The sequence below is a fragment of the Vidua macroura genome, chromosome 19, assembly GCF_024509145.1.
Source record: "Vidua macroura isolate BioBank_ID:100142 chromosome 19, ASM2450914v1, whole genome shotgun sequence".
NCBI lineage: Eukaryota > Metazoa > Chordata > Aves > Passeriformes > Viduidae > Vidua > Vidua macroura.
This window is the reverse complement of record NC_071589.1, coordinates 12,811,617-12,836,287: the sequence shown is the minus strand read 5'-3', so window position 1 is coordinate 12,836,287 and position 24,671 is coordinate 12,811,617. Positions and strand designations below refer to the sequence as shown.

The 24,671-nt window shown below is 67.3% G+C and overlaps 1 protein-coding gene across 4 annotated transcripts; it reads right to left on the bottom strand.

Moving 5' to 3' along the window:
- Window positions 1–325: 325 nt before the first annotated feature.
- Window positions 326–20,914, bottom strand: AATK (apoptosis associated tyrosine kinase). 4 transcript variants are annotated; one of them, XR_008439994.1, is made up of 15 exons: window positions 20,785–20,914; window positions 11,224–11,357; window positions 10,130–10,271; window positions 9,231–9,310; window positions 8,998–9,116; window positions 8,435–8,522; window positions 8,224–8,357; window positions 7,493–7,577; window positions 6,764–6,885; window positions 6,489–6,638; window positions 3,345–6,408; window positions 3,058–3,226; window positions 2,633–2,860; window positions 2,264–2,476; window positions 326–1,407 (listed from the first exon to the last, which is right to left on the bottom strand). XR_008439994.1 is itself a non-coding variant. In XM_053994542.1 (14 exons), exons 1-14 carry the CDS (start codon window positions 20,867–20,869, stop codon window positions 2,448–2,450), a joined length of 4,629 nt encoding a protein of 1,542 aa, XP_053850517.1. In that variant the 5' UTR covers window positions 20,870–20,914; the 3' UTR covers window positions 326–2,447. The 4 variants fall into 4 exon arrangements, 3 of the variants coding, with proteins under 3 accessions (XP_053850517.1, XP_053850518.1, XP_053850520.1); XM_053994542.1 differs by having other exon boundaries at window positions 326–2,476; XM_053994543.1 differs by lacking the exon at window positions 20,785–20,914 and adding an exon at window positions 14,140–14,206 and having other exon boundaries at window positions 326–2,476.
- Between the last annotated feature and the right edge of the window lie 3,757 nt (window positions 20,915–24,671).

Genomic DNA, 24,671 nt, shown 5'->3' with positions numbered 1-24,671 from the left:
ACAGCCCGGGGTGGGGACAGGCCTGGGGTCCCCTCAGCCACTGCCGTGTCCTCTTCCACCCCCGGGCCCCCCAAGCTGCCACCCTGGCTCCAGCCAGCCCCCGGGGGCTTCGCTGCACCTCCTGGCTCGGTGGCACCTGGAAGACGTAACCTGAAATAATTTTTTATGAGAAAACGTAATTTATGAGCAATTCAACCTCCCCCAGCCCTCCCTCCTGCAGCGTTTTCCCTGGCCAGAGGCTCCTGCCTGGCCCTGGAGCGTGGCCGGGGCCCTCCCGAGCTGGCTCCATCCTGGGTGCTGGGCAATGATCGGGGCAGCAAACGGCTTAAGATATTTTAAAAACTTTATTATTGGCCCGATGAGATTTGACACACATGCTGGGAGCTGTATGGAAATCAGCACTGATAAAAAATACAGCAATTATGACCCGTATTGAGAAAATAGACCATGTAAGAAGAGCCTTTCTATTAAAAAAGTTACCCAAGCCACAGCTCTGTCCTCATCTGCCCTCCGGGGCCGGGACCTGCGGCGCCATAGACCAAACCCGGGGTGTGGGGTGTGGGGTGGGGGCTGGGACAGCACCCCTGGGTGCCAGGGGCTCAGCAAACCCCCCCCCCCGTGGTGTTGGGGGGTGCAGGGAAGGGGGGATCAGGGGGTAGGAGGGTGGGTGCTGCAGGAAGGGAATCCCGGGAGCAAGCCCTGGGTGCTGCACCCCCGGTCAGGGCAGGGGGTGGGCCCCTCTTGTAAAGGATAAAGAAAAAAGCTTGGGAGAATTGGGGTAGGGGGGGTTACAGGCCAGGTGGGGGCTTAAATAAAACACTTAAATAAGCACTAATTGCTTAGTAGGGGGGAGGAACCAGCAGTGGGGGTATGGGGTGGCATGGCCACCCTGGGGCTGATGTTGAGGTCCCCCGCAGGGTCCTGGCTGTGACCTGGACTGGGGAACAGCCCCTGGCCCCCAAAACAGCTTCCTGAGCACCGAGGGCACTCCAGCTGGGATACAGCTCCAGGCTGGGCTGGCCGTGGTGGGGGGGCTGGGAGAAGGGTGGGTGACGATGGGGACACCTCTGCCAGCACTGGGACCCATGGCGGTGCCAGGCTGGGGTGGGGACGGGCTCATCCCACAGGTCCTGGTGCCAGAGCTGCGTCCAGCCCAGGGTGGGACCATCCTGTGGCAGGGAGCAGAGCCCCTGGCACCAGCCCCATCCCACGTGGGTGCTGTCTGTGCCGTGTCCCTGCACGGGCACACCCGTTGTGCCCTCATCCCCCTGCACAGGAGCCAGGACAGGGGCGGGGGCTCAGGGGGGACATTTCTCACCTCAGGGTTTGGTCTATAGACCCCAAAAGGAACCAGCCCTGAATTCAAGGTTTCGCTCAGCTCCGCTTACTTCTATTTCCTTCCGGAAGCTGGAATTGCACAATTATCCTAAGCCTCGAATGAATTAAAAAAAAAAAAAAAACAACAAAAAAAACCCAGAAACAAACAAACAAAAAACCAAAACAGAACAAAGAACCACGAGCGCGCCCCCCTCCCCCCCCCTCCCCAATAAGTCTCTTTGGCAGCAATAACTTAAAATCGCATCAATGTGGGTTCAGTCAACAGCAAGTTTTGGTTTTGGGGTGGGTTTGGGGTTGGGGTTTTTTAATAATTTTGTTTAAATACAAAAATAGTCAGGTTGGTGGGTCCCGGTGGGGGATACTCCCTCCACAACCAGCCCTCCACGTGTTGCTCCCCGCCACGACGGGCAAGGGTCCCAGCAGTCCTCAGGGTCCCCAGCTGGGACTGATCCCTGCAAACCAAGGGAGGGGAGCTCCAAAGCCACGGGGACCACTCTGGGTAGCCGGTGGCACCCCTGGCACAGGGAGTGCCATCCAGAGTGGCAGCAGCCAGTGGCCCCTCGGTCAGGAATGTCGTGGAGTGCCTCTGGGGCAGCCGTGGGGCAGCTGTGGGGCCGCTGTGGGACAGCTGTGGGACAGCCAAGCTGCCACAAGGTGCAAGACTGAGCACACGGCACAGGGAGGGGACAGCCCGGGGGAGAAGGGGATGTGGGGACAAACCGCCTCGGGGAGCACATGTGGGCAAGAAGCCAAGGGGGAACTTCACTGGGGAGGACACTCCGCAAATGTTAGCAAGGTCAGGGCACTACCCTTGAAACGCTATAATTTATATATATATATGTGTATATATATATATATATAAGTGTCTATTTTACACGCACGCTCACAGCCACCCGCGCACGCGCACGGCGTCACCGTCACCCACCGCCTGGCCCCGCGGGGGCCGCGCCGGCCCCGCTCCCACTCCAAGCAGCAAACGAGTTCCTTGCGATAAAATCTGCCTAAAAACTGCCGAGCGGGGTCTGGGAGCCCACGGGCGGCCCCCGCGCCGGCCCCGCCGGCCTGCGCCGCCCCGCTGCCAGGGCAATGCCGGCTGCGTCCCGGCGGGCTCACTCCCGGTCACCGTCTTCGCTGCTGCCTGCAACGAGCAGAGAGAGCCGTGAGAGGGTCCCGGACCCCCGCGGGACTCCCGGCCCTTCGCTGTGGTTCACAGCGTGGATGGCGCTGGGACACGGCCGCTCCCGGCAGGGACAGTCCTGTGCGCCCACAGAGCAGCGTCCCGAGAGGGACTCACCTCCTATGGAGTCCATGTCCGAGTCGGAGACGTGGGTGATGGAGAACCGGGACACCGGGGCAGGTGAGACCGTGAACCGGGAGAGCTGGATGGGCAGCACCTGTTTCTGCGCCGGCGCCAGGGCGGGCACGGCCGCGGGGGGCTCCGCCGGCGTCCCCGGCAGCGAGGCCACCAGGGACGGCTTCACTGGCATCAGTGGGAAGTCGTCGTCCCACTCGAAGCCACCACCTGGGACGCATAGGGAAGGGGCTGAGCCCACTGTGAGGGCTCCACCGTAACCTCTAACCCCATGACCCCATAAACGGCCCTCCGTCATCCCATAACCGCTGTCCCCGTGACCCTGTAACTGCCTCCCCGTGCTCCCATAACCGCTGCCCTCCCACCACCCCGCAACCACCCAGCGCCGTGAGCTCCTGGTCTCTTACTCTCTTCCGAGGCGTTGCCATCCGAAGAGTCGTCGGAGGCTCCGAGCCTGTCCGTGGGGCTGGGGGGACTGCCACTGGCAGGGGGCTGCCCCGAAGGCGAGGGGGGCTGCCCCGAAGGCAGGGTGGGCTCTGGGAAGCTCTGCTCAGCCAGCTCCCGCGTGGGGCTTTCCTGGGGATGGGGCAACAGCAGGAAGGAACCTCACTGGGGCTCGGCTGGAGACGGCTCCCACCACCAAAATGGCATGAAGCTGTGCCCAGTACCCGGCTCTGTCCCGCAGGGCACCCACCTGGTCGAAGAGGTAGATGGTCACATCATCGTAGAAGGAGACGGCCTTTTTCTTGCGCTCCAGGTCCTCGCAGAAGGACTCGGACAGCAGGCTGGGCATCTTGAGGAGGCTGCGCAGGTTCCGGCCGCTCTGGCTCTCAGCCACCACGATGGGCACAGCCGCCGGCTCCTCCTCGCTCTCCTCGCTCTGCTCCTGGATGTTGTAGCAGCGCAGCTCCTCATCCGACTCGTCGCTGTCTTCCGTGTCCTCCTCCTCCTCCTCTGGCTCGTCGCGGCGCTCGGGGGCAGCCGGGGCCGGGGAGAGACCCGGCGGTGATTCGCCCCCGGGGAGCACCGTGCTGGGACCCCCCGGCGCATCGCCCGCCCCGGGCCCCTCCAGGAGCAGCCGCTGCTCCCCAAGCCCCGGCACGGGGGTCACAGTCTGTTTGTCCCCCGCTGTGGCCCCCCCAAGTCCAGGGACACCCTGGGGCACGCAGGTCCCTCCAACAGCTGATGGCTCCCCAGGGCTCAGCGGCACCGGGGTCAAGAGGAAAGTCTTGGGGGTCACGGAGCCCGGGGGACAGGTGTCTGTGTCAGGGCGCGGGGGGCTGCCCGGCACCAGCCCCGTGCCAGCGGGGCTCTGCTCGGTGCCAGGCGCCTGCTCCGGTGAGCTCCCGGCCCCTGTCCCCACCCAGTCCCCCTCCAAAGCCACCGCCGCTGGCGTGGGCACCGCCACCGCGACGCCAGGTGCCGCCGGGGGGCTGCCGGGTGCCCCCGGCGGGTGCAGCGGGTCCTCTCCTCGCCCTGTGTCCTGCAAAGGGGAGCGGGGACCCTCCTCTGCCTCCGGGGTGCGGGACCCATCGCTGTCCCCCTCGTCCTTGTGGCCGCGCTCGGCCTCGGCGTCGCAGTCGGAGAAATAGGCAGAGTCGCGGTAGGGGCTCTTCTCGGCCAGGCCGGGCAGCTCGGCCCCCGGGGCGCTGGGCACCCGCGTTTCGGGGGCCGCCGCCTCGCCCTCGCCCCCCGGCAGCCCCGGGGGCGGCTTCCCCAGCTGGCTGAAGGCCTCGGGCTCTCGGGGCTCGTGGGGCTCCTTCAGGACGAACTCGGGGGACTCGTTGTTCTCGGTGTCGTAGCCGCTGTCGAGGGCCCGGGCCTGGCCGGCGGGCGCGAAGGCGCCGGGGCTGAGCACCTCGCAGGAGCTGGCCGCGGAGGGGATGTCCAGCGACTCCAGCGAGTCCGGCGTCCCCACCTGCTTCTGCAGGGACCTGAGCGCCGGGGCCGCCTCCGCCCGCTCCGCGTATTCCCCGGAGAAGTCGGTGAAGACGCCGGAGGTCAGCTCGGCCGTGTCCTCGTCGCTGCCCTCGTCCGCGCTGGGGAAGCTGCCGCTGGAGAAGGTCTTGTCCGGCGTCCGGTCGGCGTCGCCGGCGGCGCGGGCGCCGCTCTCGGCCACGGCCCCCGCGGGCGCCTCGGCGGGCTCCGCCGCGGGCTGGGCGCCGTCCGCGCCGGGCTCGCCGGGGCTCGGGGCGGCCGTGCCAGCCGCGGCGGGGGCGGCCTCCCCCGGCCCCGCGGCGGCGGGAGGCAGCGGGCCGCGGGCAGGGCTTCCCCCGGCCGAGCTCTGCTCGGGGTGGGCATCGCGCGGGGCCCCCGGCGCAGGTGGCGGGGCCGCGGCGGGGCCCCAGGGCGCGGCGGGGCTCTCCGCCAGCGTGCCGGGCTGCGCGGGGCCGCAGGGTGATGAGTCACGGCCGTGCCAGGCCTGCCGCCGCGGGGAGGGCGAGCGGCACGGGGAGGAGGAGCCGCCGGCCATGGCGGGGGGCTGATCCTGCCGCGGGCGGAGGAAGTCGTGTCCCGGCGGGGACCCCCCGAGCTGGGGCTGGCCGCGGGGCACCGTGCCCAGCGGCTTGGCCATGAGCCCGCGGAAGGTGATCATGCGGCGGTAGCACCAGCTGTCGCCGGCCGGGGGCTCGCGGGGGCTGCCGCTGCCGATGTTGTTGTTGGAGGAGCTGTTGGAGGCCCACGGGTGGCGCTGAGGCGGGGGGCTGGCACCGGCCGGGTGGGGGGCGCTGGGGGGGCTGTCCTCGCCCAGCTCCAGCGCCACGCAGTCCGGCGGGGCCCCGCTCGGGCCCGCTGTCCCCCCGTACCCCGGGGGGCTGTAGGCACAGTTCCCCGACGGCGACACGCCCAGCGGGTCGGCAAAGACACCGGGCTGGAAGGCGGGGACGGGCCAGTCCCGGCTGCCCGGCTGGGGGGGCTCCTCCTCCAGCAGGTACCCCTCGGCGCCGTGGCTGGGGGACGGCTCGTAGCCCCGCGGCTCCTGCCCGGGGCAGGGGTAGGGGTAGTACTCGGCGCACTCCCAGGAGCCCTCGGCCGCGGGCGCGTGGCCCAGCAGCGGCTCCATGCTCAGGGACACCGTGGGGCTGCCCGAGTCCGAGTCGTAGGTGCCGCCGCTGCGGCCGCCCTGGGCTCTCCAGCAGGCCGGGGGCCGCAGGGCCCCCCGCTCGCCCACTGGGCTGTAGGTGCACATGGCGTAGTCCAGCTCGGCGCCGCCCTCGCCGGGGCCCTCGATGCGGATGTAGTACTCGCTGCCCAGCGAGGGGCTGTGGGCGCCCAGGATGGGCACCACGCCGGGCGCCGGCACGCCGGGGCAGCCGGATGCCTTGCACTCGTAGCAGGACGGGGACACCCCCAGGCTGAGCCCCGCCGTCGTGGCCGGGTAATAGAGGTCGTGGTAGCGGGCGGCGCTGCTGGGGCTCAGGGACCCCAGGGGGGCCTGGAAGTGCTCGGTCTTGGTGTGCTCCCACTTGTACTCGAAGTTGAGGCCGTGGCTGGTCTCCATGACGGTGAGGATGTCGTCCCCGTCTGAGGGGAACCCGTCGGCCGAGAACTGCTCCAGCAGCGGGAAGGACGAGAGCTCGGGGCCGTGGTGGCTGCCGCTGGCGCCGCCGTTGGGCTTCATGGAATTCCAGCGCTTCTCGAAGTCCTCCTCGGCCTCCGTGGCCCCCTTGGCGCACAGGTAGGACAGCAGCAGGTGCACCTCCTCGGCCGTGGGGCGCTGCTCGGGCTGCAGCCAGCAGAACTGCATCACCTCGTACCTGCCGTGGGGAGCGGCCGGCGTCAGCCCGGCCCCCGCCCGTGCCACGGGGCAGGGGAGGGGGCGGCTCGGGCTCCTCACCAGCGCTCCGACAGCGACAGCTTCAGCTGGGGCTTGGGCAGCTTCAGCTGCTGCTCCTTGATGGCGTAGGCCAGCACTTGGCGGTCAGAGTAGTGGTCGTAGGGCTGGCTGCCCAGCTCAAACAGCTCCCAGATGGTGACGCCCAGCGACCTGCGGGCATGGCGCCATGCTGGGGCCGCAGGGAGACCCCCACCCCGCCCCCGAACGTCGGCCCCAAAACCACCCCGATGCGTGCCGTGAGGCTGCAGCCCCCTGTGCCCCCCAGAGCCGCTCACCAGACGTTGCTGGCCTTGGTCTGGTCCACCACGAGCAGGTTGCCATGCACCTCGTCGATGAGCTCGGGCGCGATCCAGCGCAGCGGCACCCACAGCTGGTCGGCCGTCACGAAGTAGTCGTCCTGCCAAGTGTGCAGGGTCAGTACGAGAAGAGAACGTCAATCCATGGCGTCAGGGACCGGCCCCTGCCTCCCCACCCTCCACCGCTGCCCCCCGTGCCCCTTGCTCCCCCACATCTGTCCTACTCTGCTCCTGGCACCTGCTGTCCCTTGTTGCCACCCCTCCTTCCCCGCTCTGCCCCTCTGATCGCCCACCCGGGCCCCTGTGACCCCCAATCCAGCAATCCCAGCTCTGCAGGAGTTGTGGGCAAACTGGAGCAGGACAGAGACACAAATGGACGGGTGGGCAACGCCAGGCTGTGCTGGCAGCTGCCTGCAGGCTCCTGTGCCTGGCAGAGGGGCACATCTGGACCAGCCCAGGCAGTGTCACCCCATTGGGTGGGTGGGTGGTGGAGCACACCGGGTGGCACTAAGGGTCCCTCACAGGGTGGTCTGAACCCCCCTGCACCCCAGCAAACGCAGGGGTGCCCCGACACCGCTGGGAGGGGGGATGTGTGCGTGAGGGTGGGGGGAAGGGTCAGTCGGGTCTGTGCCAGGGTGGGCGTACGTGGGGGTACCACGGGATCCCAGCGCGCAGCCCCAGCCCCCTCCTCCCTCCAACCAGCCTTACTTTGTACTTGCAGTGCGAGAGCCCGTAGTCCCCGATCTTCACGGTGAGGTCGGCGGTGAGGAGGCAGTTCCGCAGGGCCAGGTCGCTGCCAAGCAAACCCGGAGCTGTCACCGGCACCGAGAGCTCCGGGGGCAGCCACCGGGGACCCGGCTGGGGCGGCCGTGCGGCGGCGGGGCCGTTCCCCGCCCGGCTCCGGGCGTGCCCATAACGCGGCTCTCAGTGCACAGCAGGAATGCCTGCTCGGCCCCAGCCGCGCCGCTGTCCGTCCGTCCATCCGTCACACGCCGAGCCAAGCAGAAGGCGGCTGTTCCCGGGCAACCTGAGCCCTGGCATGGGGCCGGGCTCCCGGGCGGCTGCTCGGGCACTGGGCGGGTCATACAGCCTGGGCACAGGCGAGAGCCCTGCTGCAGCACGGACCACCGAGGCTGGGCTGCCCGAAGGGAGTCCCTCTCCAGCACAGCTGGGGGCACCATGTCCCCCTCCCACAGCTCGTGGGGACCCACCTGCAGAGCCAGGCTCGGGTGGGGACACTCCGGTGGCCCCCGATGGCAGCGCGCCCCCTCCTCAACAAAATCACTGATGCTGGAGTCTCCGTCTGCAACTCACTCAGCACCAGGATATTGTTGGGCAGGAGGAGCAGCGGTGGGGCAGGAGCGCTGGCGCCTTGGGAACCCCCACATCCCGACCCCACATTGCTCCCCAGCTCCCCCCCAGAACGCAGGACAGCCTACCTGTGGATGTAGTTGTTCCTGTGCAGGTGCAGGACACCGCAGGCCACCTCGCACGCCATCCTCTGCAGGGTCAGCAGGTCCGGGGTCATGGCCTCGGCCCCCCGGCAGCTCCGCAGGTACCCCTTCAGGTCACCCTGCGGGCAGTGCCACTGTCACCCTCCGTGCCCGGCACCCACGGGGGCACCGCGGGGAGCGGGGCACCGGGACTCACCAGCGGGCAGAACTCCATCACCAGCAGGTACGGGGTGACCTCGGCGCACTGGGCCAGGCACTGCAGCAGGTTGGTGTGCTGGAGGGCTCTGCGTGGGCACAGCAACGGGGGCGTTTGTGCACCACCGCCCCGCCTGTGCTGGGACTGGCGTGGGAGGGTCGGTGGCAGCCCCCCGGGAACCCTTCCCACCGGGGGGATGGCAGCAGTCCCCCAGGAGCCATCGTCCTGCCTGCGCCGGGGCTGCCACAGGGGCTGCCGGGAGCGGGTACCAGCACGTCCCAGCGCCCAGGACGTGTCACAAAGGGACATTTGTTCAGCTGTGCTGGGGCAGGAGCAGCTCCGTGCCCCCCCTGCTTGCCCAGCTCTGCCCATGATCTCACTGCTGCCCCATGCCAGTGGCCCCGCACAGCCCCGGTGCTGCCACGAGGTAGGGATGGAACTGTGCTGCCCCAGAGCAAGGGGCAGCCACGGCTCTGCCCGGCAGCTGAAGGTGGCACCGAGTGGATCTGCCCCTACACCACAGCATCCCCGCTCCCAGCACTGTGGAGTGACCCCAGGGGTACCTGTAGGGCTGTGCTTCTTCCAGGAACTGCATCTGGTCCTGCACACTGGCACTCGCCTTCAGCTCCTTCACCACCACCTGGGTGCTGCTGATGCCCGAGTTCACCTCCCCCAGGAACACCTGGGGCGAGGGACAGGCTCGTCCCTCCATCCACACCCCAAACGCCCCTGGCACAGCCGGGGCCCCACGTCCCAGCGGGGTGGGGGGTCCAGGGGTCCCTGGCCCTGGGCTCACCTTGCCGAACCAGCCATGCCCAATCTCCTTCAGGTACAGCAGGCTCTGCCGCCCCAGGTCCGCCGACTTGAGGAGCTGCACTGTAACAGAGCCCGTCCAGCTGCCCGTGTGTCCCCCTGTCCCCCTGCCCACACATCCCCCTGCCCATCTGCCTGTGCTCCCCACCAGTCCCAGCCGAGCCCTGCTGTCCTCACCGTGTCACCCGGTGCCAGGCCTTCTGCCACCCCAGGATGCTCCGGAGCATCCATCCCCAGGAATCCTGCATCCCAGGCATCCTCGTCTCCAGGCATCCTCCCACGATCAGGGGACGTGGGGTGCCAGTGTCCCCAAGCGGGATGGCAGCAGAGCTGGCTCCCTGCCCCTTCTCCTCCGCAGGGAGTGCAGAGCTGAGCCCGGCACAGCGCTGGCATTTAGCCCCTTGCCGGCCCCCCCGGCACAGTCCAGCCCCTCGGGAGCCCGTGCCAAGGGCAGGCAGCAATGGGACCATTGTTGGTCCTTTCTGCCCCCCCCTCACTGTAGCCATTCTTTGGGCAGGGAGTGACATGGGGCAGGAGGGGGCACAGCCAGGCGCCCCCCACATTCCTCTCCCACTCAGGGGCTTGTTTACATGGGAGCAGGACTCGTGGATGTCACCGTTCAGGGTGGCCGTGTCCTGTCCCACCCCGGTGCTGCTCCCCTGGGCTGGCACACGCAAGTGCCTGGAGACAGGGACAAGGGACCCTCACACAGGGGGACCCTGCAGCGCTCCCCAGGGACCTCGGCTGCCTGTCCCTCGCCAGGGCTCTGCTGGAGCTGTCCCTCCACCACAGGAGAGACCCAGCATCCCCACGTCACCCCGTGCCCAGTGATGAGAGACCCCCAGCCGCGGCATGCAGGGGTGCTGCCCCGCCCTGGCTTACCTGAGCGTCCCGGCTGCTTGGCCATGGGCAGGGACACCTTGGTGAGGGGCAGGACATAGACCTCGGGGCCATGCTGGGGGGCAGGCGAGCCCTGGGCCGACAGCTCTGTCACGTAGTCGTCCCCTTCGGCGTTCTCAAACTCCTGGTTCAGGGTGCAGGGGGGTGACAAACCGAGCAGAGACAACTGACCCGGTGGGCTCCCCACTGCTCTGGTGCCCCGCACACCCCTCTGCCCCGACAGGCTCACGGGGGCCCAGAAATCCCCCCCACACACACACACAACCCTGCCCGCACACGGGGAAGGCACAGCCTCCCCACCAGCCATCCCATTACCTGTCTGTGCCACCCCGGCAGCCCCTGGCTCCCAAAAGCCGCCCGGGCGAGCAGGTAGGCGACGGTGAGCATCTCGCCCTGCCAGGCTGTGCCTCATGGCGCTGCCGACACCCCCAGCACTGCAGCGTGTGCCATGTGCCACCGCGGGCCATGCGCGGACACCGGCCCGGCCGCTCGCCCATAAATACCAGTGTGGGGGCACCAGGGGGTCACTGTCCCCCCCCCGGCACGGCGAGGTGCTCCGGCGGTGTGGGACGTTACACAACACCCGGCGTGTCCCCCCCAGCCTGACCCCCTCCCGCCGCGGGCGCCACAAGCCTCCACAAAAATCTCAGCAATTAGGGAAAAAGCGTTTTCTCGGCACATTCTGTGCCTGTGAGGTCAGGGTGCCTCCCACCCTCGGGGGCGTGCGGGTGGGACCGGGCCCTTAACCATGGCGTGGCCTGGCCCCGCACGGAGCCGGGAGCACGGGTGGGTCAGGATACGACCCCAAGGATCCTGAATCCCGCAGATCCACGCTCTGTGGAGCTGGGATCCAGGATCCAGCCCCCGGTGTGCTGAGCCCCGCAGCCCCAGCAGGCAGCGAGGGGCTGAATCCCTCGCTCCAAGCACCGCTGTCCTGAGCCAGGACACATCCAGCCCTGGCGCTGGGGCGGAGAATTCTGCACCAGGAACCTCCAGGCACCTCCATCCCTCGCTGGGTCCCTGGGAAGAACCCCCCACCCTGGCCTGGGAACCCCCCCCCCGGCCCCTCAGCTCACCTTGAAGCCAATGTCCCCCTTCTTGCAGCACAGACAGGCCAACATGAGGAAGATGAAGGTGAAGAGCCCCGAGAAGGAAACGGCCACGACGGCCAGCGAGGAGGACCAGGAGAGCTCACTAAGGGGGGTGCCGTCTGTGGGGACACGAGGTGGTCAGGGCTGGGGACACCGGGGAGGGGTCACGGGGCGTGGGGAAGGAACATGGCTGCACTGGCTGGGCACCACATCCTCTGGGCACCAGCACACCCCAAACCCCGCACCTGCCACCCCACTCCAGCTGTGCAGCATCCCGTGGGGTGGCAGGGCACACGGTGGCCACGGTGGCAGCGGAGGTGGCCGTGTCGCAGCTGCCCATCCCCAGCAGGCCCCGCTGCCAGCTGCAGCTGCCACATTACTATTCTGCCCGGAGCCTGCCCAAACAACCGGCGCCGTTGTGGTGGGAGCAGCCGGAAGGTCGTGGCACTGCCAGCGGAGCCGGTCACCGGAGACCCCCACAGCCCCGCGGTGCCCGGCTGGGACCGGTGCCCTGTGCTCAACCATGAGCCTGGCACAGACCCCCGCCGGTGCCGTGGTCCCTCCCTGGGTCACCAAGCCGGTGCCGGGGATGCTCGTGGCACACACGTGCCTCCAGCACGTGGCCCACGGAGCATCCCTGTCCCTGTGCCCTGGCCTGGCTGCCCTGCTCTGGAGCTCCAGCACGGCTCCTCTGTGCCCTTGAGACCGGCACCTGAAGGGCACCAGGGCTGGGGAAGGTTCTGCTGCCCTGGTGGGCACCGGCAGCGCCCGCTGCCCCCGGGTGCTGCCCGGCACCACGCGGGGTGGGCACAGGGCACCCTGACTCCCGGCGTGACGGTGAGCGGCCCCACGGGCCTTGGCACAGCCCAGCCGTGCCAGGGAGCAGGGAAGGAGCTCCAGAGCCATCTTCTGAGGCTCGGGATGCAAAGCCGAACCTGGGAGGAGCGGGGGGCGGCGTGCCCCCCCCTTCCAGCTGGTTTCCATGGTGAACACACTTTGTGCCGCCAACGTCACCATTTTCCCTGGATAGTGGGACAGCAAAAGAGAAAATGACTCACTGAAAAGAGCCTTTGAATGGCAACGGGGAGCAGAGCACGGGGACGGGAGCCCGTCCGAGGGGACCGTCAGCTGAGCTGCCCCTCAGCTCGGGAACTGGAGGTTCCCAAAGAAGACAACAGGCCAGTGAGATCCAGCTGGTCCTGCCTCGGTTTCCCCACCTGCACAGCCAGAGACCTGGGAACCGTGACCAGCCCAGACTGGGCAGGGGCACCACCACTGCCGTGACCCACTGGCACCTTCCCTCCCTGTACCCAGAGCAACGGTGATGGGAAGTGTGGCATCATCTCAGATGCCAAATTATCCCGAAACCAGGTCAGATGCACCTGCAGCAGCAGCTGCTGGAGTGCAGGGAGCACCAGGACACGGGAGGCACCAGGACACGAGGGACACCAGGACACAAGGGACACTGGGGCACAGGGCTGGCTGAGTGCAGCCTGAAGGAGCTGAAGGTACTTATGAAGACCCTCAAGAGAAACCAGGGCCCCCAGCACATCCTGCCCTCCATTCCCAGGCTCTGCCTCCCACTCTGCCAGCAGGGGTGAGGTTCCCCTGGCACAGAAGCCATGCCCTGCCCTGGCCTTCCTCACCGCAGGGGTCAGGCTGAGAACAGCTCCGCGCATCCCCCAGAACCGCGGCGCCACTCGCAGCCCCTCCGCCCAGCGACCCCGGAGCCAGGGACCCCCCGCCCTGCCCCGGCCAGCCCCGCGGCAGGGCACGGCCCGGGGCTGGTGGCCGTGGGGCTGGTGGCAGCAGACAGGCCACAGCTCCAGGGGCACCCGCCCCAGCCTCACACCCAGCCCTGGCAAACGGGAGCAGAAGGGACGCGGGGGAAGAGGGGGGATGCCGGATGCCGTGAGGTTCACTGGGGTGCAGGGGGGTGCAGTTGGGTGTAATGGGGCGCAGTTGGGTGCAATGGGGTGCAGCAGGGTACAGTGGGGTGCAGTGGGACGCAGCAGGGTACAGTGGGGTGCAGTGGGGAGCAGTTGGGTGTAATGGGGTGCAGTGGGGTGCGGTGGGGCGCAGTTGGGTGCAATGGGGTGCAGCAGGGCGCAGTGGGGTGCAGCAGGGTGCAGTGGGGTGCAATGGGGTGCAGCGGGGTGCAGTGGGGCGCAGTTGGGTGTAATGGGGTGCAGTGGGGCGCAGCTGGGTGTAATGGGGTGCAGCAGGGTGCAGTGGGGTGCAGCAGGGTGCAATGGGGTGCAGTGGGGCGCAGCTGGGTGTAATGGGGTGCAGTGGGGCGCAGTTGGGTGTAATGGGGTGCAGTGGGGTGTAGCAGGGTGCAGTGGGGTGCAGCAGGGTGCAGTTGGGTGTAATGGGGCGCAGTGGGGTGCAGCAGTCGCCCTCCCCGCCCACGGAAGCCACCGCACACCCGCGGCAGGCACAGCCCCGAGCGCTGCCCCCCCCGCCTGTTGCGTCGCCCACCCAGCGCAGGTCGCGGCCCCACCGCCGGCTCCGAGCGGGGACGGGCAGAGGCCGGAGCGTCCCGGTGCGGTGCCGGTGCCGGTGCCGGTGCCGGTGCCGGTGCCGGTGCCGGTCCGCCCGGAGCGCGGCCGTCCCTCCCGCCGCCTGTGCTGACTCACGTCCCCGGGGCTGCCGCGGCCGCCGGGCCGGCCATGGCCCCGCTGCCTCCGCCGCCGGCGGGGCGATGCTGCGGCCGCCCGGCGATCCCGGCGGAGCCCGCCCGGCCAGCGGCGGCTGACGTGTGCGGAAGGGCCGAGCCGGGGCTCCCGCAGAGCCGGCGGCAGCTCGGGGCTCCCGGCCCGGGCACAGGCACTGCCCCAGGCTCCGGGCACGGCACGCCCCGAGCCCCGCTCGCACCGGGCCCCTCGCTGCAGGACCTACCGCAAGACAGCCCGTGCCTCAGTTTCCCCACTGGTGATTCCCAGCTGCCCTGGGAGGGCTCGCAGGGTCATCCGGGAAGGGATGGATGCTCTAGCGCCTTGGGAGCATGGTCCATACATCCCCCCCTTCCCTCTCGCCGCCCACCGCGGATTCCAGCCTGGAAACATGCCAGATCCTGCTGGGAAAGGTTGGATTTGGGCAGGGTTGGATTTGGGCAGGATATGGGTAGGAAGCAACACAAGATTGGGGCAGGAAATGGGGCAGGATTGGGGCAGGATTTGGACAGAAGCAGGGCAGGATTTGGACAGGGAGCAGGGCAGGACTGGGGCAGGATTGGGATGGGATTTGGGCAGGATCCAACACTCATGTCCCTCAGCCCCTCTGGCCACGGGCTGCTCGCTCCCAGCCCCATCCACTCTCCCTGGCATCCCGTTAATCCCTGTGCCCACGGGCAGCTTCCAGGGAAGCAATTTCACAGCCCACAGGACACGCTCTGCTCACCCACACGCACAAAACCCCCGCTGCCGTTTGGGGTGTGAGCACGGGCTGGGCCTGGGGGGCTGTGCAGCTCTGGGGGAAACTGAGGCACCAGCAGGAACTGGGATGGCCACCCCGAGCTGCGCCCCTGAGCCTGGAAGCCCCTGCCACGGGAGCAGCCATGGAGCGGGGCCGGGGCTGGCAGTAGCCACGGTGCCAGCCAGGAGCCTGGCACGGAGCTGGTACCCACAGCATCCTCCCCTCAGGATCCTGGCATCCCTCGCAGTGGTACCCAGCAGGCTCCTGCAGGGCCCAGGCATCCCCTCACCAAAAGCAGGAGCAGGGAGCAGCACCCTTGATCCCCATTGCTGGAGACCTTTTCCCACCAGGAAGAGCCAGAGCCATTGGAGCAGCCTCTCTGGTGATTAATAGATCCCTGAATTGTGAATTCCAGGCACGCCTGGCTAATCCCTTCTCCTTCTGTATCTTTTAACGTGGCGTATTTCACCAAAAGGATTGATTCTGCCCTTTAATTCTGGTTTTGCCATCTCGGGCTGAAGCAGCAGCAAAAAATAAATAGGTGGAAAATAACAGAAAATCATCCATCATTTTCTGAAGCAACGAAATAAAAACAAGGACTGTGCTAGGGACAGGCCGGGCTCTGGCGTTGCTGCGCACACACCACGCGTGTCAGCCTGATTAGGGACAAAAAATCAAGTTCCTCCATCAAAGCCCGCCCCGATGCAGAGCCAAGAGCCAACAATTCCCTCTGTTTCCACAGAAAATAATAGCAATGTTATTATGATAATATCACTATTATAATGTAATTCTAATAATACTATGTATTATAATAATATATAGCAATACTATATTATTATTATATATAGGATATTAGAATTGTGTATGGAGTTATATACAGAATTATACATGGAAATACATATATTGTATTTTTATATATAATTATACAGTCTATCCAGATTATAGAATTATTAGGATTCTAATAATATCTTGCAATAATAATAATAATAAAAAAGAACACTATAAAGGGCATTCAAAGCAAGCTCAAATTGATTATTCAAAGTGAACTCTCGTGCTGGGTGTTCCAAGTGAGCGAAGCCCATCCCACACTGCCCAGACAAACCCGCTGTCCCGAGGGACTGGGAGGGCCCTCGGTGTCCGGGGGGCATCCAGCCCTCCGGGCAGGGCAGGGATCCCTCCGCGGAGCCCGGGAGCGCCGTGCCGGGGGCAGTGCCACGCCGGCAGCGGTGCCACGCCGGGGGCAGCGCCGGGCACATGGCACCGGGCACGCCGAGGCCCTGGCAGAGCCCGGCAGCGTTTACGTAACAGCGGCAGCGCGAGCAGGGCGGCCTATTTATATCCAAAATGCTCAGTGCTGTTATGAAACGAGAGCTCTGGCTCCGGGGCACGGCCCGAGCAGGGGGAGGCCGGGGGGCGAGCGGGCAGGGGTGCCCCGTGGCACAGGAAGGAGCCCGGGCTCGGGGTCTGGCTCTGCCCCAGCCCTCGAGCGGAGCTCGGCATCGAGGATGCTCAGGACACGGAGCTGGGGCGTGCCTGGCACCTCCCTGCCCCATGCCCACCCTCGGGTCAGCCCCTGGTGCCCAAATCACCTGCAGGCACGGGAACACACAGACCAGGGCGACTGGAAAATCCCTCCTTTGCCACAGGGGTGGCTGAGGGTGGGCACAGGGCACGGGTGAGCAGCACACAGCCACAGAGGTATTTTGGAAAGGTGAAGGGCCGTGGTGGCCGACATGGTGGCCCAGCAGCAGGACACCCTGGCACAGCTGGGACAAGAGCCTGGGAGCTGGTGGATGCCCTGCCCAGCCAGGGCAGTGCTGTTCCACTTACTGCGTTTGCCCACACTGGAATTTTCCTTCTCTCCAGTAATTAAAACAAACGGCATTAACCCCTCTGCTGGCACCGGGCTGCAGGGAGGACGTGGGCACGGCTGGGGTAGGAACTGGGATCCCCCCAACAGTCTGGGCTGTGGGACAGCAGCTCTGCAGGAAACCCTGCGAAATTCCCATTCCTCCAGTGCTCAGCCCTCCCAAACCCGTGATCCCCACATACTCACTGTCCCTTGGCTGGTCCTGAGCTCCACCACGAGCCCACTGCCAGCTCCGGAGCATCCCAGGATGCTCCGTGTCCCCTCAGTGTCCCCGGTCATCAGGGCCTGGGCCGGCTCTCGGAGCTTGGCCGATGGCAACGACGGCAGTGGCAGCGCTGAGACGGCTGCACCGTGCTCCGATGGCGCTTCCCGGGCTGTCAGGGGGATTAATGCCCCCAGGAGATTTATTTTCCTGCCACTGGGCACGCTGAGTCAGCACAAGCAGCTCCTCTCCGGGCCAGCCCTGTGACACAGCCCCACATCCCTCTGGCTCAGCCCACCCCTGGGAGCAAATTCCCACTGGGGGTGTGAGGGGCCTCTTACTGGGGCAGGAGAGTGTCTGGGAGCCCTGGAGTGGCAGCAGTGCTTGGCCAGGACCATTATCCCTGCATCCCACCACCCCTGCATCCCACCATGGCCACCACCCCTGCATCCCACCATGCCACCATCCCAGGCAGTGGGCCCCAGCACCTCTTCACTTGCCAGATCAGTGCAGCAGCACAGGGTGGGAACAGGCTCAGCCATGGCACCAGGGCAGCCCAACTGCCCCTCTGACCCAAATCCTGGGATTTTCCAGCCCAGCAGTGGGATGGTGAGGAGGTGACGTCACACCGAGGCAAAACCTGGGACGCTGCCTGACCGCAGACACTCAGCACTGAACACAGACCCCTGCTGGATGCGGACCCCTTGGCTTAACCCCCAGCTGGCACCACGCTGGCAGTGCCAGTGCTGCCTGCTGTCACCAGGGTGCCGAGGCTCGGCTCGAGGCGCATGGCAAGGGGGGCACCGGAGCCCTGCTCTGGCCAGGAGGACGCGGTGCCAGGGAGGGCAGAGCCACGGGCTGCCCTGGCACAGGGTGTCCCAGCAGGGCTGGGAGTGCCGGGCAGGGAGCCCGTGAGTCACAGCCCCGCTGCCCCCGGCAGCGCGGGGCCCTTTCAACGCCGGCATATTAATTTCTGCTAATTGGCTTTGACGGGGATCGGTGTCGACGTTCCAGAACGCACCCGCCCGTGTGCGTGGGGCAGGAGGGAGGGAGAGGAGAAGGAGGGAGCAAAGTGGCACCCTCAGGGAAGAGGATCCTGGCTCTGTCCCCTCACTGAGCCAGGTGAGGCCTGGCTGCCCTGTTGTGCTGTGCCAATGTCATTCCCTGTGCCAGGACAGGGGGTTTGCCACATGCCACCCCCACGCTGCCTGCCCTCGGCATCGCTGTGGGCACTGGGAGTCACCTCCTGCCTGTGTGCCTGGCTCCTGGTGCCCTCCAGCCCGGAGTGCCATCCCCCAGTGGGAAACACGTGGCAAGACAGGACACCAGGCATGGCACTGCCACCACTGTCACCTCCCAGCCGAGGAGTTCCCGCTGCCCTGCCCCAAATCCCCTCGGTGCGTCCAGTCCCAACAGCACCTTCCCCCCTGTATGGCCTGGTAAGTGCCAGAGCGTGCCTGGCCCTGGTTTGGGCTGCCAGGGTCCTTCTGCCTGCTCTGGCCCCTTTGTCACCACGGTCCCCCAAGTCCTTTCCCATCCTTGTGCCGGGAGCAGGCAGAGGCACCGGACACAGAGCACCAACACTCGCCACGCTGTTGTCACTGAGGGTCACTGGGGCACTGGATGGCAGCAGGTGCCAGGTGGACCCAAAAACACAAGGCTGGGGAGACGCCCTGCCCTCCCTTTTCCTCGAGTCCCCAGAGCAGGGAGTGGGCACCCATTTCCCCCTGGAAGCCCAGGAGATGTGGGGTGCATGTTGGGGCACACAGCGCTGGGTCGTGCCCCGCTGGTGGCTCCAGTGCTCCGTGCAGGAGCATCTCCAGGCCTGGCCCGGGAATGGGTGAAGAGAGAAGGGAACCACGAGGCTGCAGGGCTGGGACCCTCCCCCAGAGCCCCCAGCACCTGGAAGGGAATGAATCCCTGGCAGAGCCGGCACAGCCTGACGCAGATGTTGGGACAAGGCAAAACCAGCAGGTGAGGCCGGAACACGGGCAGCTGCACTGGCACATCCCTGTGGCACCTCCACCCCAGGTGACACTGCTGTCACCGTTCCATGCCACCAGGCCACCTATGGCCCAACTTCCAGCCGTGCATTTCCAGGGAATGCAGGACCAGGAGGAGACGCTCGCCTCAGCAGCACCAGAGCCCCTGGGCCTCTCCGTCCTGCCCCAGCTGAGGTGCCAACGTGCCCTACAAACTGCTTTCCTCGGCTCCTCACTGGCAAAAGCCACCCCCAGGGAGCCAGGCTGGCACAGGCAGCCACGCTGCCACACAGCCAGGAGCTGCTGCCACATGGACCAAATCCACAAAGCCGTGAAATCCAGAATGTGGTTTGTTCCCCCCCCTTTAATTCCTCTCCCGGTGCTGGTGGGTGGCAGCTGCACGGCAGCGCCGAGCCCTGGGCCTGGCAGCACAGCGCAGGCAGGGATGGAAACAGGGCTGAAGGGTTTTGAAACCAAACCTGCCTTGAGAACCCTCGGGCCGGCAGGATTCGCGTGGAGCGGGGCCACACCAAAAACCAAAGCAAAATCTCCTCAAGGGCTGAGCCGGGCAAACGGCTCCGGCCCGGCACTGCCGCATTTTGGGTGTAAATAATGAGATTTCAGAAGCAAATAACGAGCGGCTGAGGACAAAGTCCCCGTTCGGTGAGTCCTGGTGCGGCTCATTTCCAAATCCCCCCATGGATTCCGACCGTGCGCAGCCGGGGGAGCGGGAGCGGCGGAGGAAGGAGGGACCGGGAAGGCGGCGGAGAGGGATGCGGGAGCCCGGCACCGACAGCCGGAGCCTCCGGCACCACCGCGCCCGGCACGGGCACCGTTTCGCCGCCTTCGCGGTGCCGGAGGAGGCGCCGGGAGCCGCGGCACTGCTCGGCTGCCGGAGCCGACACGCGTTATCCCGGGCTGGTAAACAAAGGGCCGGAGCCGAGCGCCCGCCGGACGCTCCCACGAGGGGTCCCGGTGCCCGCGCGGTGCCAGCCCCGCACCGGGAGGGACACGAGGCGGCTGCGAGGGGCGGCGGTGAGGGGCGGCTGCGGCGGCCGCAGCCCCAAACGCGCACCGCAGTCGCCAGCCCCGCGCTGCTCCGCGGCTGCAGCATCTTCCTGCAGCTGCGCCGCGGCCGGAACACGGCGCTTACATAACGGCTGCGCCCCAAAACGCCGCTGCCGTGCCCCGGCACCCCGCCGAGCCCCGCCGGCTCCCCCAGCCCCATGGCGGACCCTCAGCCCCCGGCTCCCCGGCCGGCGCGTGTCTCAGGCGGCGGGGGCTCGGCCCCGGTTCCGTCTTCCTCCTTCTCACCATCACCATCCTCCCTGTTGTTATTATTCCGTTCCAATCCCGGAGATGCCTTCAGAGGCAGCGCAGCCCCGGGATTCCTCCGCGCTCCATCCCGCGGAACAAAATGCCGCCCGGCTGCGGCAGCGAGCACAGCGCACCGCCACACCGGGGTGTCCCCCCGCCACACCGGGGTGTCCCACGGCCACACCGGGGTGTCCCCCCGCCACACCGGGGTGTCCCACGGCCCCACCGGGGTGTCCCCCCGCCACACCGGGGTGTCCCCCCGCCACACCGCGCTGTCCCCCCCGCCACGCAAGGGTGCCACACCGCCACACCGGGGTGTCCCACGGCCACACCGGGGTGTCCCCCCGCCACACCGCGGTGTCCCCCCGCCACACCGGGGTGTCCCACGGCCACGCAGGGGTGTCCCCCCGCCACACCGGGGTGTCCCACGGCCACACCGGGGTGTCCCAGCACCACGCAGGGGTGTCCCCCCGCCACACCGCGGTGTCCCAGCACCACGCAGGGGTGCCACACCGCCACAGCGGGTCGGGTCCGGCTGTCAGAGCCGCGAGCCCGTACAGTGACGTTCCCGGTGATGAGGGCGAGGGGATGCTCTGCTCGCGGTGCAGCGCGATGCGGGGATGCTCGTTCCCGGTGCACCGGGAGGGCAGCGCGGGCAGCCGGTGCGGGGCTGAGCCGGGCACACGGCGGAGCACCGGGGGAGGCTCGGTGCGCGGGAGGGGGTGCGGGTCTGTCAGCCCCGGGGCTGCGGCACTTACCGGGGTCGAAGTGGGAGCTGAAGGCGAGGCTGGGGCTGAGGAAGGCGGCCGCCATAGCAGCGGCGGCGGCGGGGAAGCGGCCCATGGCGCGGCGGCGGCGGGAGCCCCACGGCCGCCGGCTGCCGCTGGCCCCGCGCTGGGCACGGCGGCGGCGGCGGCGGCGGCGGCGGCTCCTCCTCCATGGCGGCCCCGCGGCCCCGCGCCCCGTGCCCCGGGGAGGGGCCGCGCCGCCGCCGAGCAGCGGGACCGGGCGGGCGGGGGCGGCAGGTGGCGGAGCCGCAGCCCCGGGACCGCACCGGGATCCGCGTCCTCCCCCCCGGGATGCGCCGCCGCCGCCCCCGCGCGGTCCCGCCGGGATGGATGGGGGCCGTGGGGGACCCCCGGACGGGGACGGGACCCCCGAGGGGCAGCCGCCACCCTGGAGCGGGACCGGGACCCCCCGAGCAGGGCCGGGGCCACGCAGGGGCTGCCACCCCGCAGAGCGGGGACGGGATCCCCCGGGAGCGGGGCTGGCACCCCACGAGTACGGAACTGCTCCGGCGCTGGCCCATCCCGGGCACCGCCGGCTTCCCGTGACCAGGGATGGGAAACAGGGATGGGATGGGCAGCGGTGCCCCCAGCCAGCCCCTCAATCCCCCGCCGGCCCCCTTCACACACACACCCTGCACCCCATCTCTGCCCCTGTGGCCCAGCGCAGCCTCACCCTGCAGCCCCCCAGTGCCATCCCGAGGGGGAGCGGAGCCCCCCAGCAGCCCCAGCCAGGGGGTCCCCTTGGGCTGGGGGGCTGCCCCATGTGGGGCCGTGGCTCGGCCTGGTCTGCTCGACGCTACAGCCCCGGCACACGGGAGAGTGCCCTCCGAACATGGGATGCTCCAAAACCCAACAGTCCCAATTCCTTGGCAGGGAACATCCCACAGCTTCACCCACACCCCCTGGCAGCTCCCAGGCAGGCCCTGGCAAAGCTCTGGGTGCCACTGGTCACCGAGCCCACCCGGGAACCAGGCTGGACTTTCCTTCAGGATCATAGCAGGACAGTCCTGTCCCATCCTGTCCCATCCCGTTCCTGGGAACCCCCTTGTCCCAGCCCTTGCTGGGCTCAGCTCTGAGCACGGGGCTCACACATCCCCACCGCCAGTTTGAATATTTTAAGCCAAATTTTGCGTACACGATTAATTTTTTACAAGCCTTCAAGCCTGCACAGAACAGCACCACGCTGCACATGTCACGTTGCCACAAATAGATACAGGCCTGGAAAAATTACCGGCTGCTAGGAGAATAAACACATTGGAGCCAGTTTCTCCCTTCTCCCTTGCCTCCACATTTCTCTGCTCTGGAGCAGCTCTGTCCCACAGGACCCCCCAGTCCCTCTGCCAGGGGTAACAGGTGACTGCTGATGCCCCATCAGTCATTTTGGAGACCCCTGGCTGGGGTGCAGCTCATGGGCACCCCATTGCTCCCATTGCCCCCCTCCCTACTGGGTCCCTGGTCCTTTCTGGATGTGCAAATGGCTGTGACCCCACATGTGGGACACCCTGAGCTCCTCCATGAGCCTTCCTGGGCCTCAGAGCAGCTGAACAAAGGTGGCACTGACCTGGTACAGTCACATTCACCTGGTGCAGAAGCATTTGGAGTCTCTCGGAGCTTTGGTGCCATTGGTGCCCTCTGGACCAGCCATGGTGCCGTGGGAGTGGGTGGCCACTTGCCACCGGGGTGGTTTTCAGGGCCAGCCTCACTCCCTGTGCGGCTGAGCTGGCACTGGCTGAGTCACAGCCAGGTGGGATGGGGTGGGCGGCTGTGCCGAGCCCACACCGGGCACCCACCCACCGACACCGGGCACCCACCGGGCCCAGCCACCCCCAGCATCCCCAGCACACTCAGCTGGTCCCAGAGTGGGTGGGACAAGGACGAGCTGAGGCCTTCCTGGCACTGGGAAGAGGCAGGGGGGCTTCGGTGAGTGGGAGACAATAAAAATCACCCGGTGTTGTGCTGGGGGTGGCAGCCCCGGTGCCCAGTGTCCCTTCCCTCCTGTGTCTGGGAGAGGGTGGGATGGGGAGGAGAATGAGGATGAGGATGGTTGGGATGGGGATGAGAATTAGGACTGGAGGGGATGGAAGTGAGAATGAGATAGGAAAGAAGACAAGGACAGAGATGGACTGGGGATGACACTGGGATAGGGATGGGTTAGGGCCATGAGAAAGGAATGTGTGCCAGCCCAGCCCCGCTGTGCCACCCTGCCCACCTTGGGAAGACCCGGAATCCCCAGCTCAGCTGGGACACCAAGCACAGCAGCCCCATGCCCCAGCACCCTCCGTGCCCAGGTGACACCCCCAGCAGCCCCATTTGACATCCAGGAGGAGGGCTGAGCTCTGTCGTGGCCACCCAAACCCACCCCCTGCCCTGTGCCCCCTGCTGCTTGTCCCGCTTCCCACCAGATTTCCAACGTGGCTGTAAAAGGGAAAGACCCAAAGGAGAATCGAGGGCCAAAGCCCCAGGGAGCCCCTCAGGTGCAGCCCTGAGGTCGGGGCTGTGGCAGCGCTGGTCCAACCCCGGCAGAGGCACGGGGTGGCACCGGCCCCCTGACATCCCCTCGCGGTCAATTAGCAGGGGAGATTACAGATCTTTCCCAAGGGGAGATTACCCTGCTCGGATCCTGCCACTTGCTCCGGCTTCTCGGCTGATTTGTCTGGGGCTGCAGCTAATCCCCTCCCGGGCAGACACCAGATTGAGCCGCGATTCCCGCGCGGCGGCTGCCAAAGCCCCCTGTGCTCCTGACCTCCTTCCCGGCCCCGCGGCGGCCAGCGGGCTCCGCTCACCGCCTAATCCCGGGGCAGCCGGGGGGACAGGGGCTCCTGAACCTGCGGGATCTTCGGCTCAGCGTGGCTGAGCGCCGGGCTCGGCAGGGACAGGGACAGGGACAGGGACACGCTCTTGCCACGCGGCCGCCGGTCCCGCGGGACCCCCGGGCTGCGGGCGGGGGGCGCCGGCGCAGGCACGGGCAGCCAGCCGGTGAAAATCCGCATCCCCGTTATGCAACGGCGCTGATTTATTCATGCCTGAACCGGGCACTGGCCTAGAAATCAGCCCGGGCGATGCCGGGAGCCCCCGCGGAGCGGCGGGAGCAGGGCCGGGCACACGCCGGGGACCGTGGGTGGGTGCCCACCGCACAGCGGCGATGCCGCACGGGGCTCGGGGTCCTACACCGGAGCCGCAGGGCTGGGCACAGGCACAGGACCCCCTGGCCGGGCAGCGAGGGGGGCCGAGCCCCCTTCTCCCACGGCAGATTCCCAGAGCCGCTGGCTCGGGGTGGCCCGAGCGGGGGCTGGGCAGAGCTGGAATCGGAAGCGGCGCTCAGGAAACTCCTGAGGAAAAGAAACAACAGCGGAACAAGCGCCGTGCCCGGCCTTTCCCGGCACACTGGGATGAGCTCTCCTGCCTGGCACAGCGGGGAGAGGGGAACAGAGACCGGCACGGCCCCCGTGCAGGGCCCAGCCACCCTCTGTGTCCCTGTCCCGGCACAGGGACCAGAAGGACGGATGGGAAACACCAGGGACTCTGCTGAGAAAACATCTGCCGGCCGCCGCTCCGAGCCCCGGCCCGGGGGAGGGACCAGAGCGGCTGCACACCCCGGCCCAGAGGAAACAGATGCCACCGGCCCAGCCCAGGCATTTCCCGGCCCTGTCAGGGGGTGTTGAGGAATCTGCAGGTAGCAGAGGCTGTGGGATCACATCCTGCCCTGGCTCTGCCTCCCTGCATCTGGATACTTCAGTTTAGAATGGGAAGCAAGGCGTGGATTGGGATGCTGGGCACCCTCAGAGCAAAGGGAGGGATACAGGAATGGGGTTGGGAAGGTGGGAGTGGACACAGACCTCGTGGAAGTGCTCTGGCAC

Bases quoted from the DNA above. Each gene is read 5' to 3' on its own strand.
- AATK (XM_053994542.1), bottom strand. From the start codon at position 20,869: ATGGGCCGCTTCCCCGCCGCCGCCGCTGCTATGGCGGCCGCCTTCCTC. The intron at 10,272-11,223 runs GTGAGCTGAGGG...ACCCTGAACCAG, and splicing joins AGGGGGACATTGGCTTCAAG to GAGTTTGAGAACGCCGAAGG. The intron at 3,227-3,344 runs GTGGGTGCCCTG...CCCCATCCCCAG, and splicing joins CCATCTACCTCTTCGACCAG to GAAAGCCCCACGCGGGAGCT.